This window comes from Leucopleurus acutus, assembly GCF_964270905.1.
Source record: "Leucopleurus acutus genome assembly, chromosome: 20".
Lineage (NCBI taxonomy): Eukaryota > Metazoa > Chordata > Mammalia > Artiodactyla > Delphinidae > Leucopleurus > Leucopleurus acutus.
The window spans coordinates 41,813,754-41,832,122 of record NC_139162.1 but is presented as its reverse complement, the minus strand read 5'-3'; the positions used below and the strand labels follow the sequence as shown (position 1 = coordinate 41,832,122).

General features: G+C 45.6%; 2 protein-coding genes across 3 annotated transcripts in view; both read right to left on the bottom strand.

Annotated features, from left to right (window-relative positions):
• WDR88 (WD repeat domain 88) overlaps positions 1 to 9,887 on the bottom strand; it is a gene marked incomplete at both ends in the record, with an annotated part of 38,985 nt that extends 29,098 nt beyond the window's left edge. Inside the window, one exon of the mRNA XM_082861883.1 lies at positions 9,573 to 9,887. Within this exon, the coding sequence (XP_082718009.1) occupies positions 9,573 to 9,887 (315 nt within the window). The remainder of the gene's footprint in view (positions 1 to 9,572) is intronic.
• Positions 9,888 to 11,364: 1,477 nt separating this feature from the next.
• Positions 11,365 to 18,369, bottom strand: part of GPATCH1 (G-patch domain containing 1) — a gene marked incomplete at its 5' end in the record, with an annotated part of 43,733 nt that continues 36,728 nt past the window's right edge. The window contains 3 exons of one of the 2 annotated variants that reach the window (XM_082861990.1): positions 11,365 to 11,525; positions 15,463 to 15,611; positions 17,051 to 17,148. In XM_082861990.1, the coding sequence (XP_082718116.1) occupies positions 11,495 to 11,525; positions 15,463 to 15,611; positions 17,051 to 17,148 (278 nt within the window). In that variant the 3' untranslated portion in view covers positions 11,365 to 11,494. Of the gene's footprint in view, positions 11,526 to 15,462; positions 15,612 to 17,050; positions 17,149 to 18,369 lie in introns of those variants that run through there. The other variant, XM_082861989.1, reaches the window with a different exon arrangement.

The following is an 18,369-nucleotide window of genomic DNA, read 5'->3' as shown; positions in this document are numbered from 1 at the left end:
CCAAAGAAGACATACAGATGGCCAACAGGCACATGAAAAGATGCTCAACATCGCTAACTATTAGAGAAATGCAAATCAAAACTACAATGAGGTATCACTTCATACCAGTCAGAATGGCCATCATCAAACAATCTACAAATAATAAGTGCTGGAGAGGGCGTGGAGCAAAGTGAACACTCCTCCAGTGTTGGTGGGAATGTAAATTGGTGCAGCCACTATGGAGAACAGTATGGATGTTCCTCAAAAAACTAAAAATAGAGCTGCCATATGATCCAGCCATCCCACTCCCAGGCATATATCCAGAAAAGATGAAAACTCTAACTCGAAAAGATACATGCACCACAGTGTTCATAGCAGCATTATTTACAATAGCCAAGGCATGATATCAACCTAAGTGTCCAGTGACAGATGAATGAATAAAGAAGATGTGGTATAAATATACAATGGAATATTACTCAGCCATAAAAAAGAATGAAATAATGCCTTTTGCAGCAACATGGATGAACCTAAAGATCATCATACTAAGTGAAGTAAGTCAGACAGAGAATGACAAATATCATATGATATTACTTATATGTGGAATGTAAAAAAAAAAGAGATACAAATGAACTTATTTACAAAACAGAAACAGACTCACAGACATAGAAAACAAACTTCTGGTTACCAAAGATGAAAAGGAGGGGAGGGATAAATTAGGAGTTTGGGATTAGCAGATACACATTACTATATATAAAATAAACAGCAAGGACCTATGGTATAGCACAGGGAACTATATTCAACATCTTGTAATAAACTCTAATGGAAAAGAATCTGAACAAGAATATATATAACATATATTCAGAATATATATATATATATACTGAATCACTTTGCTCTACTCCAGAAACTAATACAACACTGTAAATCAACTACACTTCAATTTTTTAAAAATTGAAAAGATGAACTGGAAACAATCCAAACATGACCATCCACTGATGAATGAATAAATAAAATGAGGTATATCCACACAATAGAATATTACGAGGCAATAAAAAAGAAATGAAGGACTTCTTCTGCTATGGCATGTGAGAAGCTTGGAAGTCACCGCTCCATCGTCACAACAAGGAAAAAGCAGAACAAACTGAAAAATCAACAACTCTTCTTAGATCCGTAAGAGAAGTGAGGTCACAAGGCGAATGGCTGCCCGCCAAATTGGAGAGATAGACAGGCAAATACAAAGAATTCCAAGTTACCAGAGCAGAAATCCAGGAGCAGCAACCTCCGTGGGCACCAACGGCAGGATAGGGAAACCTGAACTGTCATTGACAAATGGCTGAAGGCTCAGTGTGGACAACTCTGAGAGCTGCGTTACTGGGTTCCCCACACTTCTGTGAGTGTTACCTCCAGGAACAGTCCTAATCCTCACAGCGAGAGCTGGAGAGAAGTCCCCTCATGCTTCCAGCAGGGAAAGGGAAAAGGAACCATCCCGAAATATGCCACAGCATCCTGTTCTTCTTAAGCTCTGCCCTCAGGAGAAACTAACCAGAGCCGAACCTGCTTGGATTTTCTCGGAGACTAACTGTCCTGGGGAAAGGGAAACACCCAGCGCCAGCCCCCTCTAGCCATCCTATTCCACATGAAAGCGAGGGCTGAGGGTTGCAGACTAAACAGTACATGTGAAGTTTACAATACAGAGGCACAGGCTCACTAAAAGACCTAATCATAGGATTGTAGAACGCTTCTCCACACCCCACACCTTGCGACCACATTATTAAAAGCTTATTTATAGCAGTTCCTTTTACCTAGTACATCATGTCTGCCCATCAAAAAAAAAAAAAATTACAAGAAATACTAAGAGGCAGATAACACAGTTTGAAGGGTCAGCACAAATATAACATCAAGACCAGACTCATATGGTACAGATGTTGGCAGCATCAGACCAGGAATTTAAAACAACTGTGATTATATGTTAAGGGCTCTAATGAATAAAGTAGACAGTTATGCAAGAACACGTGGGCAATGTTAGCAGAGAGATGAAAATTCTAAGAAAGAACCAAAAAGAAATGTTACAGATCAGAAACACCATAACAGAAATGAAGAACATCCTGGATGGGCTTATTATTAGACTAAAAATGGCTGAGGAAAGAATCTCTGAGCTTGAGGATATCTCAATAGAAGCCTCCAAAACTGAAAAGCAAACAGAAAAAAGACTGAGGAAAAAAGAAAAAACAGAACAGAATATCCAACAACCGTGGAACAACTACAGAAGGTGTAACATATGCATAACAAGAATACCAGAAGAAGAGAGAAAGGAACAGAAAAAAAAATTTGAAGCAATAATGATTGAGAATTTACCCCAAATTAATTTCAAACACTAAACCATAGATCAAGGAAGCTCCGAGAACACCAAACAGGATAAATGAAAAAAAAAAAAATAATAATAACTACACCTACGCATATCATTTTAAAGCTACAGAAAATCAAAGATAAAAAATGCTGAAAGAAGCCAGAGGAAAAAACACCTTACCTATAGAGGCGCAAGGATAAGCCTGACATCCAGCTTCTCCTCAGAAACCATGCAAGTAAGAAGAGACTGGGGACTTCCTTGGTGGCACAGTGGTTGAGAGTCTGCCTGCAAATGCAGGGGACACGGGTTCAAGCCCTGGTCTGGGACGATCCCACATGCCGCGGAGCAACTAGGCCCGTGTGCCACAACGGCTGAGCCTGTGCGCCACAACAGCTGAGCCCACGTGCCACAACTATTGAAGCCTGCGCACCTAAGGCCCGTGCTCCGCAACAGGAGAAGCCACCGCAATGAGAAGCCTGTGCACCGCAACGAAGAGTAGCCCCTGCTCGCTGCACGCAGCAACGGAGACCCAACACAGCCAAAAATAAATAAATAAATATTTTTAAAAGAATAGACTGAAATATTTTAAGTATTGAGAGAAAAAAATCACCAACCTAGAAATTTGTATCCTGCAAAATTGTCCTTCAAAAGTAAAGGAGAAATAAAGACTTCCTCAGACAAACAAAAACTGAGGAAACTTGTTACCAGTAGATCCCCCTTGAGAGAAACGTTAAAAGTTCTTTAGAGAGGAGGAAAATGACATAGGTCAGAAACTCAGATCTTCATAAAGAAAGGAAGAGCATCAAAAAAAGAGAAAAGTGAAGGTAAAAGAAATATTTTAATTGTTCTTATTCCTAATTGATCTAACAGATAATAGTTTGTTCAAAATAATAATAGCAACTACATATATATGTATATATGAAATAAATGACAGCAATGAAAGGGTCAAGAGGGAGGAATTAGAAATATTTTGTTACTTTAAGGTACCCACACTACCCATTAAGTGGTATAGGGCTATTGAAAGTAGACTTGAATTAACTATAAATGTAAACTATAAATGCAAACTCTAGGGCAACCACTTTAAAAAGTAAAAAAGAGGTACATCTGATATGCTAAGAAAGGAGAGAAAATGAAATCACATAAAATACTCAATTAAAACTGCAAAGGGCAGGGACTTCCCTGGAGGTCCAGCAGTTAAGACTCTGTGCTTCCAATGCAGGGGGCATGGGTTCAATCCCTGGTCAGGGAACTAAGATTGTGCAAGCCGCGTGGCACGGCCAAAAAAAATAAAAAAACAAGGGCAACAAATAAAAAACAGTGACAAATATGGTAGTTATTAATCTAACTATATCAACAATTGCTTTGAATGGTCTAAATGCACCAATTAATAGACAGAGACTGTCAGAGTGGATCAAAAAACAAGACCCAACAATATGCTGTCTACAAGAAACCCACTTTAGATATAAAGACACATATAGATTAAAAGTAAATGGATGAAGAAAAATATACCATACTAACACTATCAAAAATTTCAGACAGAGCAGACTTCACAGCAAGAAAATTTATCAGGGCTAAAGAGGAACATTACATAATGATAAAAAGGTCAATTCTCCAAGAAGATATGGTAATCCTTAATGTGCATGTGCAGAACACCAGAGCATCAAACTATGTGAGGCAAAAACTACTAAACTTGCAAAGAGAAATTGATGAGTCCACTATCATAGCTGGAGATTTCAGCACCTCTGTATGAGAAATGGACAGATCCAACAGGCATAAAATTAGTAAGAATACAGAGGAATTCAACAATATCAATCAACTGGATATAATAAACATTTATGGACTGCTTCATTCAACAATAGCAGAATACATGTTCTCCTCAAACTCATATGGAATATTCACCAATATAGACCATGTTCTAGGCCATAAAACACACCTTAACAAATTCTAAAGAACAGAAATCATACAATGCCTGCTCTCAGAATACAATGGAATTAAACGAGAACTCAATAACAGAAAGATGGTTGGGATATACCAAAATACATGGAGACTAACACTTCTAAATGACACATGGGCCAAAGAAGAAATCTCAAGAGAAGTTTTAACGTATTTTGGGACTTCCCTGGTGGCACCACTTGTTAAGAATCTGCCTGCTAATGCAGGGGGCACAGATTCAAGCCCTGGTCCCGGAAGATCCCACGTGCCGTGGAGCAACTAAGCCCGTGCGCCACAACTACTGAGCCTGCGCTCCAGAGCCAGTGAGCCACAACTACTGAGCCTGCGCTCTGCAACTACTGAAGCCCGCGCACCTAGAGCCTGGCTCTGCAACAAGAGAAGCCACCGCAATGAGAGAAGCCCGTGCACCGCAACGAAGATCCAATGCAGCCAAAAATAAATAAATAAAAATTTTAAAGTTTTAACATATTTTGAACTAGACAAAAATGAAAATACAACTTACCAAACTTTGTGGGATGCAGTGAAAGTAGTGCTTAAAGGGAAATTTATAGCATTGAATGCATACATGAAGAAAGAAGGAAAATCTAAAATCAATCATATAAACTTCCACCTTAAGAAAACAGAAAAAGAAGAGCAAATTAAATCCAAAAGAAGTAGGAGAAAAAAAATACTAGGAATTGCAGCATAACTCAGTGAAATTGGAAACAGGAAATCAATAGAGAAAATCAATTAATACAAAAGCTGACTCTTTAAAAAGATCAATAAAATTGATAAGCCTCTAGCCAGGCTAAGAAAAAAAGAGAGAGAACACAAACTACTAATATCAGCACAGGGGGTAGGGAGGTGTCCAGGATGTAGGGGTACTGCAAAGAATAAAAATGTTGCCTGCTCTTCCAGTTCTACAAAGACCAAGCCATTAGCCACTGCAGTGGCCCACAGACAGTGCACCTGAGGGGATTCAAGACAAGAGAAAAACAGGAAGCATTCTGTGCTTTGGATGCACCAGCTCCTACATGGTTAAGACGCGTATTTAAGGAACATTTAAATGATCCCAGTTTTTCCATCTTCTTCCCATACACAGAAAAGCACTAAAATCATTAACTTGAGATGTCTGTTCTTTGTGATCAACAGTAAGCTTTCTATGCTTGACTGCATGTTTTTCCCAGCAAAATGTTCATACACCCTGGCTCCTCCCTTACCTCTCTGGAGCCGTCCCTCAGAACTATCCAAGAGGTTGTCTCCCATGCTACAGTCTGCAGTAAGGTCCAGGAATAAAAGTGAACTGGTAACTCTACACTGTGCATTTTTCTTTACGTTGACGGTTCTGGGAGGAGGGATCTGAGGCTCTGCCGCCAGTATGGGGGGACAAGGTTGGGGAGAGGCGAGTAAAGTCCGAGGTGCAGGGATGAGGGGAGGCGGGGGTCTAGGGTAGGGGAGCGGTTTCGGGGTTGTGGGGAACACGGGGCTGTGGGAAGGCGGGAGTGAGACGGCCCTTCGGCTCTGGGTAGCTGGGAGAGGTGGCACAGGAACTGGGCCGCCAGCAGACGAGATGCGAGGCGCCAGGTCGGGGTTGGGCCGCCAGGAGGCGCAGGCAAACCGAGCCAGGCGGCGGGCGGGGGGCGGGGGGCGGGTCAGGGGGCGGGGCCTGGCAGGCGCGGGGCGGGGGGCGGGTCAGGGAGTGGGGGCGGGGCCTGGACTGCAGGTTGCCAGCAGCCCAGGCCGATTGCGGGGCACAGGACGAGACCCGGTCAGTGGTCTGCTCCAGGCTCCACCACCAAAGCCTGCGCCTTGGGGTCGAGACAGCCGACCCTCAGTTCCCTGCTCTGCAGCTGTCTCTGCGTCGAGGCAAAGCTTTCGGGACTTCGTTCTTTTTCTCATCACAAAAACAGAACTTTGGTATGGGAAAACAGCAAGAGCGGGGAAATCCCTCCACCCCCTTCCGGACCTTTCTGGGCAGAGTACTTTTGGAGTGCATTATGGAGAGGGAGCCCCAGGAGGCACGCAGAGAAGTTCCACACTCTTGTACTCTAGGTACATTGTCCGAGGCCCTAACGAAACTAGCATATAGAAGACAGTCCGATGTTTGTAAAAGCAAAAAATGTGAGCTCTTTTTTAGGTATATGTAGCGTCCCACAAATATGTTCTACAAATCTGCCTGCGCCTCCCTGGCCGGGCCTTGATCGCGGTGCCGCGGTGCAGCAGGAACCGGGGAGAAAAGACCCCAGACCAGGAGTGCGCTTGGCGGGCTCCTGCTCCCAGGGGCCAGGGTGGGAGATGGGGCAGCCACTGCACAGGCGGCACGCGATGCCAGGTTAGGGCCAGAGCCAGGTGAGCGCTGCTTTAGACCGAGGGCAGGGAGAGACACCCGCCCCCTCTGGGGGAGGGGGACAAAACGACGACACCGGAGGCCGGACAGACGGCTTGAACGTCAGCAAGTCAGATGGAAGAGGAGAGAGATGAGGTAGAGCCGAAATGGCTTGGAAGGTCATGGTCAGATCTCCTGACTTCCTCTTAAATGTGCCAGGGAGCCAAGGAGAGGTTTTGAGCCAATTATTTTTAAAATTTGTGACACATCCATGTGTGAATGTGCCTTGTTTAAAGGCCAAGAATGAAGAATTATCCTTGAGAATGTTCTTTAGCAAACCATCTCAGATTGTTGGATGAAAGCACCTGGAACATTATTATTCTTGCATTGTGAACCTTCACTTCAAAAGATAATTTGTTAACGTTTTCACTGAGCTAAACAACTGCATTAACCTTGCTGTATAAACACTTCCAAGGTGTACTGTTTTCAGTCACTGCTCCCCTGTTTATTCTAAACTGCTTTTTCTTACTCCAGTTCTTAATTCTGACTTTTTTGTTGTTTGCCACAGTATTCCCTTGAGTAACTTTTTCCTCAAAGAGAGGCATCCTTTCTGAGTTTTTGCAGCTCTGAAGAAAATGTCCTTTTGTTGGCTTTGTCAGGGACCAACAGTTTGGCCAGGCAGAGAATACTTTAGGTATACTTTTCTCTATATACTGGGCCTGTCGAATGGCTGTCTCGGCCAGTCCACCACAGAAAAGAATACTTTTATCCCAGAGCTTTATATAACTTCTCAACTTCTGTAAACCTAATGGATCATAAAAACCCCAGGCCAAAAAAAATCTTAAGCCACCTGAACGTGCATGCACCCAAGACTGGTTAAATCCATCAGGGGGCAGCCAGCCAATGGAATACTCTCCACAAAAAAAGAACAAGGAAGCTGTTTCCTTACTAATATGGAGAGACCTCGAGACTTCCCTGGTGGTCCAGTGGGTAAGACTCCGCGCTCCCAATGTAGGTGGCCTGGGTTCAGGTTCGATCCCTGGTCGGGGGAACTAGATCCCGCATGCCTACCACAACTAAGATCCTGCATGCCGCAACTAAAACCCCGTGCAGCCAAAATAAATAAATATATATATTTTTTAAATATGGAAAGATCTCTAAAATAAATTTTAAAAAAGTTTAAAAACTAGGTGCAGAAGAGGTCTAAGGTATGCTTCTATTTATGTAAAAAAACGGAGGGGTCAGAATATACATGTATGTGCTGGTATGTGCATAAAATATCTCTGTAAGGAGGCAGAGGAAACTAGAAACATTTGTTGCCTCCATAGAGGGAAGGAGGGTAGTTGGGGGGGGGTGCTAGGGAGACTCTTTTTAAAAATTTATTTTATTGAAGTATAGTTGATTTACAGTGTTAGTTTCTGGTGTACAGCAAAGTGATTCATTTCTATATATAATCCCAAATCCATCCCTCCCCCACCCTCCCTCCCCCTTGGCAACCACATAGAGAACACGCTATGTCCGTGGGGAGAAACTTAATTGTAAAAACAAAAAATGCCCACAAACCTTTTTTATCTACTGAATTTGGATCTTGGGGGTATTCTATGGAGAACAGAAATAAAATACAACTCCTATGCTCTCCTTTAATTTTACTTAAAAATCAGAATAACTGTCACAGATAAAAGCAAGGAAAGCACTGGCACACACTGCTTTCTCTTCCAACAGACTTCCGCATGGAGACCCCAATGCACCCCTGTGGTGGCCTGGCCGAGACAGTCAGCCATTCGACAGGCCCAGTTGTGGACTCAGCTCTGAGGTCCTCTGACAGCTGGAGAAGCCTCCATCTCAGTCTGATCGCAGGCTTTTCCATCTGCATTGGAAAAGGGACAGCCTTGCTCCTATCCTTGCAGTGCAGGCATTCACCACTTGTAGGTTTTATTTCCCTCCAATCTTGCAGTGAACTTGACTACGTCTTTTCTTTTTTTTTTTTTTTTTTTTTTTTTTTTTTTTTTTTTGCGGTACGCGGGCCTCTCACTGCTGTGACCTCTCCCGTTGCGGAGCACAGGCTCCGGACGCGCAGGCTCAGCGGCCATGGCTCACGCGCCCAGCCGTTCCGCGGCATGTGGGATCTTCCCGGATCGGGGCACGAACCCGCGTCGCCTGCATCGGCAGGCAGACTCTCAACCACTGCGCCACCAGGGAAGCCTTGACTATGTCTTTCCACATGAGCGCTCCAGTCTTTCTTCGGCCCAGGGACGTTTCACTGTTCCCTTCTGCATTTCTTTCCTCCTCCTGCCCCCTCCCCCCACCCCACCTCATACATTTACTGGCTCTTCTGCATCTCCCCTGCCTTCCTCTTCTCTTTTCTCTCATAATTATTGTTCCTTTATATTTTTTCTCTCCCATGAGCTTGTTGTCTAATTTTCTGTTCCAGTTCTCTGCTCTGATTTGAAAGCCTCCATGGAGGATCTTCGTTTGGAAATCCTCTTTTTCATCCCCAAGACTTCTCTCTGTTCACAGATTATTTCTTCTTCCCAGCCACCGGCCTTCTTTTCATCAATGCATTGTCTCTCAAATATCATTTAGAATACTAAGTAGTGTTTTGGGGGTTTTGTTTCTGTATTATTATTCTTCTAAGTTCTCTGTTGCTTCTAGTGCTGTTTCATGGGTGACAGGGCTCCCTCACTGACCCCGGGCATGCACTTGGGAGTGTCACCATGGGGACATTTGGGAGGCTCAGCCGGAGCCCACAGGGTCTGGGTTGGGTAGGGTTCCCCTCCCCCAGGATGGTTTCCCTGGGCCACCCAGCCTCTCCTCCAGCTGCCCCCGCCCCCCGACAGCCACTCTGCCCACTAGGTGTGCCTGGGGCAGGGGGCTGGGCCCAGGCCTAGCAAGCCAGGTGACTCCCTCCCAGGCCCCCTTGCCGGCTCTTGAGCTCTCCGCACCTGTTGGGAACAAGCCACACCCTCTCCCCCTGGGGGCGGTTCTGACCTTGGAGAGGGGTTCCTGGTCGCCCCAGAACGCTGCCTTCTCAGGCATCCAGTGCTTCTTCGGCGGTGGCAAGTCATTGCCCACGGCCAGGGGGTTAAGCGAGGACAGCAGCCGGCCCCGCCGCGCCTCCAAGAGCAAGAGCTTGAAGCGGCCGCAGGCCCTGACCAGGGCTACCCAGGGCAGCTTGCGGGGCCGATGCGCACCGTCGCGGATGCGGAGCGAGGACAGCTGCACGTTACTTCTCCGGAGCGCTGTCTTCCCGTCCTGGTCCAGGGCTTTTGCGGAGCTGGGGGCGCCCGGGGGCTGGGAGGCCATCTCGGAGCCCGGCCTGGCCACGAACGGTGGCGCCACGCGCCCGCGCCCGCACCTTGGGACCCACGCGCCCTTCCTGAGCCCGGAGATCTCGCTGCTTCCGCTCAACGCCCAATACGGTTAGCCACAGAAACATGGCCAAGTGTGTGAAACCGGCGGCCCCATCCTCGCGGCCTCGCTTAGGGTCTTCCTGGCTCCGCCTCCCGGAATGATCTGTGTCTTCTGCCTTTGTAGGGGCCTCCTGGCCACCCCACTTCACCGTCAACAACAGAGAAACGGTCCATAAATTATAGAATGTGCCCAGGATTAATTAAGATGCAGCTGTTAGGGGTAGGTACACAAAATATAGAAGCACGTGAGGGAAACACCTGTCATAATGCCAGTGAAATACCAAAGAACAAAATGTCACCTCTTGGGACTCCCCTGGTGGTGCAGTGGTTGAGAATCCGCCTGCCAAAGCGGGGACACAGGTTCGATCCCTGGTCCCGGAAGATCCCACATGCCGCGGAGCAACTAAGCCCGTGCGCCACAACTACTGAGCCTGAGCTCTAGAGCCTGACGAGCCACAACTACTGAAGCCCGTGCACCCAGAGCCCGTGCTCCACAACAAGAGATGCCACCGCAATGAGAAGCCCGCGCACGGCAACGAAGAGGAGCCCCCACTCACCGCAACTAGAGAAAGCCCGCGCGCAGCAACGAAGACCCAACACAGCCAAAAATAGATTAATTAATTAATTTTTCAAAAAACACTTAAAAAAAAAAAAGTCACGTCTTGTCCGGGGGCAGACTCAATGCTAGAAAATGACCGCATGGGAATTATAACAAAAGAGCAAGGGTTGTCAACCCCGGCAGGTAGAAGTAGAAATGATTTTCTTCCTTCTTTCTCCTTTTACAATTGTTCTGATTTTTCTACGATGTTACTTTGATAATAGAAAAAAACCTCTGCACTCTACTTTTTCTAAAGGTCTCATCTGGGCAGATGAGGCAGCCTCAGAGCAGGGACCCAGGGCTGCAGTGCAAAGACCTGGAGCTTGTGTGACCCAGGGTGTGGGCGTAGTCTTCCACTCTTGGTCCAGTGCTTTTCTCAGACACTTTGGTGGCATCTACCCCGAGAGGCTGAGGCCACCTGCCAGGATCCTGGTACTGTGCTGCCCACTTGGCTCCTGGCCACCAGCACCAACCACATGAGGGAGGAACACACTCCCCAGGAAAACATGGGAAAGCGACCACCTCCCTCCCACACGGGTCCTTAAGTAAGTCAGACTGTCCTTATCTGAACCTGGCTTTCTTCACAACAAAACCAGAGAAAAGCCTTTGCTTTTCATTTCTTTTTTAAAGTTTCAGGAAATGAAAAATCAAGAAAAAAACAGAAAAATTTCATTTTAATTAAACTGTACAGTCTGAGATTTTTCCTCTGACACTAAAAGTTAAAAATAGAAATTTCAGCAACCTTCCAAGGCAAGCTTTGCAATGTCAAGGTTTTAAAAAAAAATTATTTTACAGCAAAAATTTACATATAAATACAATCTGTACAATCTATTAACTGAGTGACCAATGAACTTCCATCCTGGAGGAGATCTGGTACTGGGACAGGCCAGGGCAGAATTCAATTACTGCCTTCTTAGTGGAAGACGCTTCAGCCTAGAAAAGGAAATAAAAGAGAGAGAGGAGGAAAGTTAGATACAAACAGAAAAACCAGACAGTTCAGCAGGGGAGAAGAATGCCAGGCCTCTCCCTGAGCCAAAGTGGCACAAAATACAGAGGATGACCCACACCATGAAAGAAAGTACCGTTTAATCCGCACTCTTAAGATTCTGTTCCCCCCAAGACACACAGGGAGACTCACTCCTCCACATCTCATATTAAGACCCATTTATAAAAGCAAGTTCCAATCCTGGGTGCACACACCTATCTCCTGTATGACCTTTGGAAGGAACTAAAAAAACAAAAAACAAAACCATGTTTGCTCCAGGGCCAAAAGCTCCTGAGCCGTTAGTCTTAAATCTCAGCTTCGTGCACACAAGAATGTTCACGGCAGCTCTACTCATCAAGAGCTGGGTCATTGGGCTTCCCTGGTGGCGCAGTGGTTGAGAATCTGCCTGCCAATGCAGGGGACACGGGTTCGAGCCCTGGTCTGGGAAGGTCCCACATGCCACGGGGCAGCTAGGCCTGTGAGCCACAACTACTGAGCCTGTGCGTCTGGAGCCTGTGCTCCACAACAAGAGAGGAAGCGACAGTGAAAGGCCCGCGCACCGCGATGAAGAGGGGCCCCCGCTTGCCACAACTAGAGAAAGCCCTCGCATAGAAACGAAGACCCAACACAGCCAAAAAAAACAAAAAACAAAACAAAAAAAGAGCTGGGTCACAATGACTCCAGATTCGCGCTCTACAGCCCCTAAGTGGAAAACCAAATGCCCCCAACAACGGAACAGATGAATACTCTGCGGTGTATCCCATAAAGGAATACTCTGTGGCAATGAGAACGAACCAGCTGCTGCTACACCAATACAGAGGAATCTCACAAGCCAGATGCAAGAGTTCATAGTACATGGGTCCCTTAAATAAACGTGAAACACAGGCAAGAGTAATCAGCGGTGACAGAAGCCAGAGTGGTTACCTTTGGGGGGCGGGGGTGGGGATGCTAAGTGGGAGGGGCTTCTGGAGTGCTGGTTTATTCCTTGCTCTAGGTATGTTCAGGGAGTGAACATGCACGGAGCTGGGAACTTACAGTGTGAATGCACTAAAGAGTGTAATAAACTGTATGTTTCCACGTCTGTGAAATTCTAGAATGGGCAAAGCTAACTTACAGGGACAGCAGGAAGATCAGTGTCTCCTGGGGAGGGGACGGAGGGGGCAGACTGCAAGTCCATCCAGAACTAGGCTGTGCTGTCACTGAAGGAAAGCAGCAGGGGCCCTTGACAAGAGTGAGACCTCAGCCAGGCGCTGGGGATGCAAGTAAGACCCATGTGGTCGTGACCCTCAAAATGCCCCTTGCAGGAGAGAGATGCAGACAGGTAATACACAGACTGGAGTGAGGCACAAAAGATGGAGGGGGCCCCCTCCAGGCTCCCTGGGGAGAACCTAGGAAGCTTAGGGGTGAGGGGCTATGGAAACTATACCTTTAGCAACCACAAGAGTAATATTTAAATACATGTCACACCTCAGACGCTGCATTCCCTCTCTCCCAGTCCCCCCCCTCAGAGATAAGTGCTCTCAGGGGAGTAAGAACCCCTCCAGCCCTTTTCTATGCAAGGATGTACATACATGTGCATGCGGGGAAATCCAAAGGCCTGGTGACAACAGTACCAGGCATATACGCGGTTCTGCAGCTTCTGGTCTCTAAATGGTTAAGTTTTAGACGCAAGTCAGCACACAGCTACCTGCCCACATTTTCTGACTGCTGTGCTCAGCCCACCCCACTACACCCTCCCGATGGGCACTGAGGGGCTTCCACGTGTGCAAGCGCAAATGCCTCCCCGCAGGAATGACTCATCACGTGGCCCCAAACGGTCAAGGGTGAAAATATCAGGTGTTGGTGAGGGTCAGTGGGCCTCCCTGGGCCTTGCTTTCCCCGCCTGTGAGAGGAGGGGACACAAGTCACAGCCTTATGTGAGGATTAAACGAGCCCACACCCATGGTGTGCCTCACAGTGCCTGGCCCGTCCCTATCACCACTGGCACATGCCATGAGGAAAGGGAAACATGAATCAACACAGCCGCTTCAGGGGGCTCTGGATTAAACTGAAATGCTCATATCCGTATTGTTTCTGAACCATGAGAAGGTCCTGTCCATTCTAAAGAAATAAATGAAAAAGGACAAGGCAGCGGCACTTGTCTTTCCAGATGGCAAAATATACTATAAGGCCAGAGTAATTGAAAGAGGGCGGATGAAAAAATAGAAAACTGGGGGCTTCCCTGGTGGCGCAGTGGTTGAGAGTCCGCCTGCCGATGCAGGGGACACGGATTCGTGCCCCGGTCCGGGAAGATCCCACATGCCGCAGAGCAGCTGGGCCCGTGAGCCATGGCTGCTGGGCCTGCGCGTCCGGAGCCTGTGCTCCGCAACGGGAGAGGCCACAACAGTGAGAGGCCTGCGTACCGCAAAAAAAAAAAAAATGGCTAAGAAACCAGAACAGAGAATCCAGGAACCGATCCACATGGGCACAGGCATTTAGAATCTGATCAAGCTACACCTCCCTTAACAGCCCAGAGCACCGGTGGGGCCGAGTGGCCAGGGCTTGCACCTGCCATGTCCCCCGTCACCCTGGGCCCACGACTGGACTTGCCCTACCTGGTCCCGTGCTGGCCGGGCAGGGCCACCCAGCTGCTCTGGCCCGGGGGCTGGAGGGGAAGGGAAGACAGCAACTTCCAGGCAGGACCATAACAACCTCCAAGACCATCCTCCAACCCGTTCCCCTCGGCTCCTCTGAGGGTCACATTCTAGAGCGGAACAAACTGGGATCCTGAGTAACTTTCTCAATTTAACTTATGCTCCACTGTGCTGTGCCAGTGGGTTGAGAGGGTTTCTTTTCATCGCAGCTCGCCTACTCACTCTCACTAATACAACCGGCCATCTATCTGGAGAAAGGTAAGTTGGATGCCTACCCTACTCTGTTCACACACAAAAAAAGGAAAATAAAACAATTCAAATAGGTTAAACCAAAACAAAACTACAAAAGCATGAGAATAGTCTATATATATATACAAAACCTTACATTAGGGAAGGCCTTAAAAAGACAAAATGTAAAACATACCAACAACAACACAAAAATTTGTAAAACTGAGTGTTCCCAAAACTAAAGTTTCTGTTCAACAAAGATTGTTAAAAGTCATATAACAGGTAACACTCTAAAACACAAAGGATTACTATCCAGAATTATTTTTAAATTCCTAAAAATCAGTAAAAACAGTACCTAAAAACCAGTATAAAAATCTAACAGAAAACAGAATATTGTGCAAAGGACAGGAGCACATTATTCACAAAAGAGCCCATGGCAAAGGCTGAGACACACAGGAAAAGCTGCTCAGCCTCATTACTGATTCAGGAAATGCAACGAAGATGACATGCCATTCTTCACCCATCAGGCTGGCAAACATCTCTGTGCTGTTTGTAACTGACGTAATAACAAGGTGCTTTCCTAATTTAAATGGATAGAGCCACTTGTGGAAACAATTTGGTGATATTTATTCCTTCTAAATGTTCATTCCCTCTTGATTTATGCTACATAAAGTTATATTATTTATATTAAAAACGTGCAACAAAATGCACATGTACCTCTGTGTGTGTGTGTGTGGCTGTGCAAAAAAGTCTTCAGAGTTACAAAGCAACAGATGACAGAGGTTACTGTGGAGAGAAGAGAGATTTGGGGAATTGGTCACGGGCCACTTCAAGCCTTATCTGTAAGATCTGAATTTTCACAATAATATATTTACGTATTACTTATGCAATTAAAAGTTAACTTTTTAAAAAACGAGTTAAAAGCACAAGTTTATCATTTCTGACATTTCCCTCTATGCAAACACAGCAAGGTTTCAACGAGCCTCTGAGGGTTTCTGAAAGCCTACTGTCTCCTGTCGCCTACCGTCTCAGCAGCTCCTGGGGTGACAGGTCTGCGGCCCCTTCTTCATCGCTCTGGCTGTCACTGCTGTTCGTACTCTCGGAACTACTACTTTTCTCTGACTTTTTATTCTTTTGCTTGCCTTTGTGTTTGTGCTTCCGGTGTTTCTTTTTCTGAAATAAATAAATAAACAAATCAAGGAGAACAAATGGGTGTTTCCCTTCCTAATTCCACGCAGTGGCAGGCTAATGAGGCATTTGGTTGCTGGAGTCATTCAAAACCAAAAAACTTCACTTGGGGGAGCTTTAGCCTGGTGTGGGACAGACCAGGACACACAACTGGGCACACTCTCCACCGCGCATATGCTCACAGAATTGATCTTCTGGCGACAGACGCAGCAGAACCAAGCAGGCACAGGAAGGACCCCATCATGACACTCAGCCCCCATCTCATCCAAGGTGACCCCGTCCCCCCACCCCCCCGCCCGTGAACCTGCCCGCTCCATTTCTTTAGCCATATGTGACAAACCACATATCAGGATGGCAAGCTCCCTGGAAAAGCACAAAGAAGAAACTGGTAGAAGGTCAGAGAACAGCACATATGCCGGTGAGAAACACATGAGTTTGGTTTTCAAATCTGTCGGCACCAGTTTCTTTCCTTTCCCTCCAGGAGAACTTCTCTTACCTTCCATGCTCAAGAATCCTTTTTTCAGGTAGCCAAAAGAGGAACTGTTTCTAATCAATTCTACTACTACCCAGATCACTGTGGGTACCCAGCACTAACTAACATTAACTGAATTAAAAGCCTGTGCCATGACTCAAAAGAAGACACGGATGTTGAGACAGCAGTGTCAACAGTGTTCTTTAAGCGTCCATCACTTCAAATGGCAAGCTACAGACCCAAATCTCTATTTGTAATGATGGCAAAGTAGCTGAGAAATGTGCAAACTAATACCTTCCTTTAATATTGAATGATAATCAATATCAAATGTTTTTATTCATTATCTAAATATTTTATTAACAACAATTGTTTTATTAAACACAGTAATTAACTGTTCTGTTATTTAATACTCAACCATTACTCTAAGATATTTAATTTATTTTTTTGGCCGAGCAACTTGCGGGATCTTAGTTCCCCGACCAGGGATTGAACCTGGCCCCCACAGTGAAAGCCCCGAGTCCTAACCACTGGACCGCCAGGGAAGTCTCAACTCTAAGATATTTAAATGTCCTTTTTTCCTACTTTTTAATGTTCATGAATAAAAAAAAAATTTTAAGTAGAACTGAATAAATTAAGATATTCTGTCTAAAAGAAAAACAGGACTTCCCTGGCGGTCCAGTGGTTAGACTCCGTGCTTCATGGCAGGGGGCACGGGTTCGATCTCTGGTCAGGGAAGATCCCGCATGACGTGTGATGTGGTCAAAGCAAAAGAAAAAAAAGTTTTTCTGAAAATCGAGGGTTTCCATTGACTATCAACATTTCTGTCAAGGTGTAGAGAGACCTGTGGCCTCCATCTTGACTGGCTTCATGGGTCACCCCTGGAGGCTGGTCTAGACGACAGAAGCAGGGGCGTCTGACCCCACACACTGATCCTGGTACACCCAGAAGTTACCTTCTCTTTCTTCCGTCTGTGCTCTTTCTTGGTCTTGTGTTTTTCTTTGTTCTTTTTATGTTTCTCTTTGAGAGGTGCCTCAAGTTTCTGACGAGCATCTGAAACACGAATGTAATAAAGACATTACTTAGAGACTATAGGGGAAGAGAAGGCTAAATTACTGAGTTAGGAGTCTGACGTAGACAGATGTTTACCATTAAGGCAGAACTCCTGCCCTGCCTCACTGATAAACAAGCAGATTAGCATATCACGTTGTAGATCTATATTTAGAAACTGCCAGAAACCTCAACCTAAGACCAGAGTGATCCAGTGGTGTCTGGCCACAGTCTTATCTGCCAGATGAAGATAAAGTCAGACCAGAATGCCTACCAGCCTTCGGTCATTTAACATCCTCAGGTAAACTCAGAGATAGACCAGAGTCTGAATCTGGCTCTGTCAGCAGGTCTGTGGTCTTTGGCATGTCGCTAAACCTCTCCAAGTCTGTTTTCCTGTCTGAAAAATGGGGAAAATAAGAATCCCTATCCTTTTGGGGACACAGAGGGAATTAGATGGGACCGTGCACATGAATCCCATAGCCCAGAACCTGGCACATAATTGTCCGCCCCTGTGACACCGTCCACCCTTTACAAAAGCACATTTCATGTGAGTTTGTCTTATAAGCAGAAACACTAAAAAATTAGCACCAAAACAAAATAATGTACTTGATCATCAAAAATGAGTAAACATGGCAGAAACAGAGACATAGATGTAGAGAACAAACATACGGACACCAACGGGGGAAAGTGGCAGGGGTGGTGGTGGTGGTGGTGGGTTGAATTGGGAGATTGGGACTGACATGTATACACTAATATGTATTAAATGGATAACTAATAAGAACCTGCTGTATAAAAATATAAATAAAATTAAATTAAAAAAGAAATAAAAGACTAAACAAGTTGCATGCACTCCACTTCTCCACCTCCAAATTCTGACCAAAACGTTTTCATAGGTCATTAACTTCCAGGTCATCAAACCAGCAGAAAATTATCTATAGCAGAAACAGTGTAAGTCATTAAATCAACTTTTTCCTACCTAAAGAAAAATTCCGAGGTATTTCAGGAGTATGGTTTATTTCCCAAACCCAGTTAACCAATGCCTGCAATTTTCTAGTCCTACAGTTTGGTCAAATGTTTCCCAGGTTGACCTCCCCAAACTTTTTTTTTTTTTTTGATGCTAGTTTTTGGAAAATAGCCCATAGACCAAATTAAGTTATCAACTATTACAAGGTTATCAAGAACCATCTGGGAAACGGGCATAACTAACTTAGCTTTCAAGTGCCG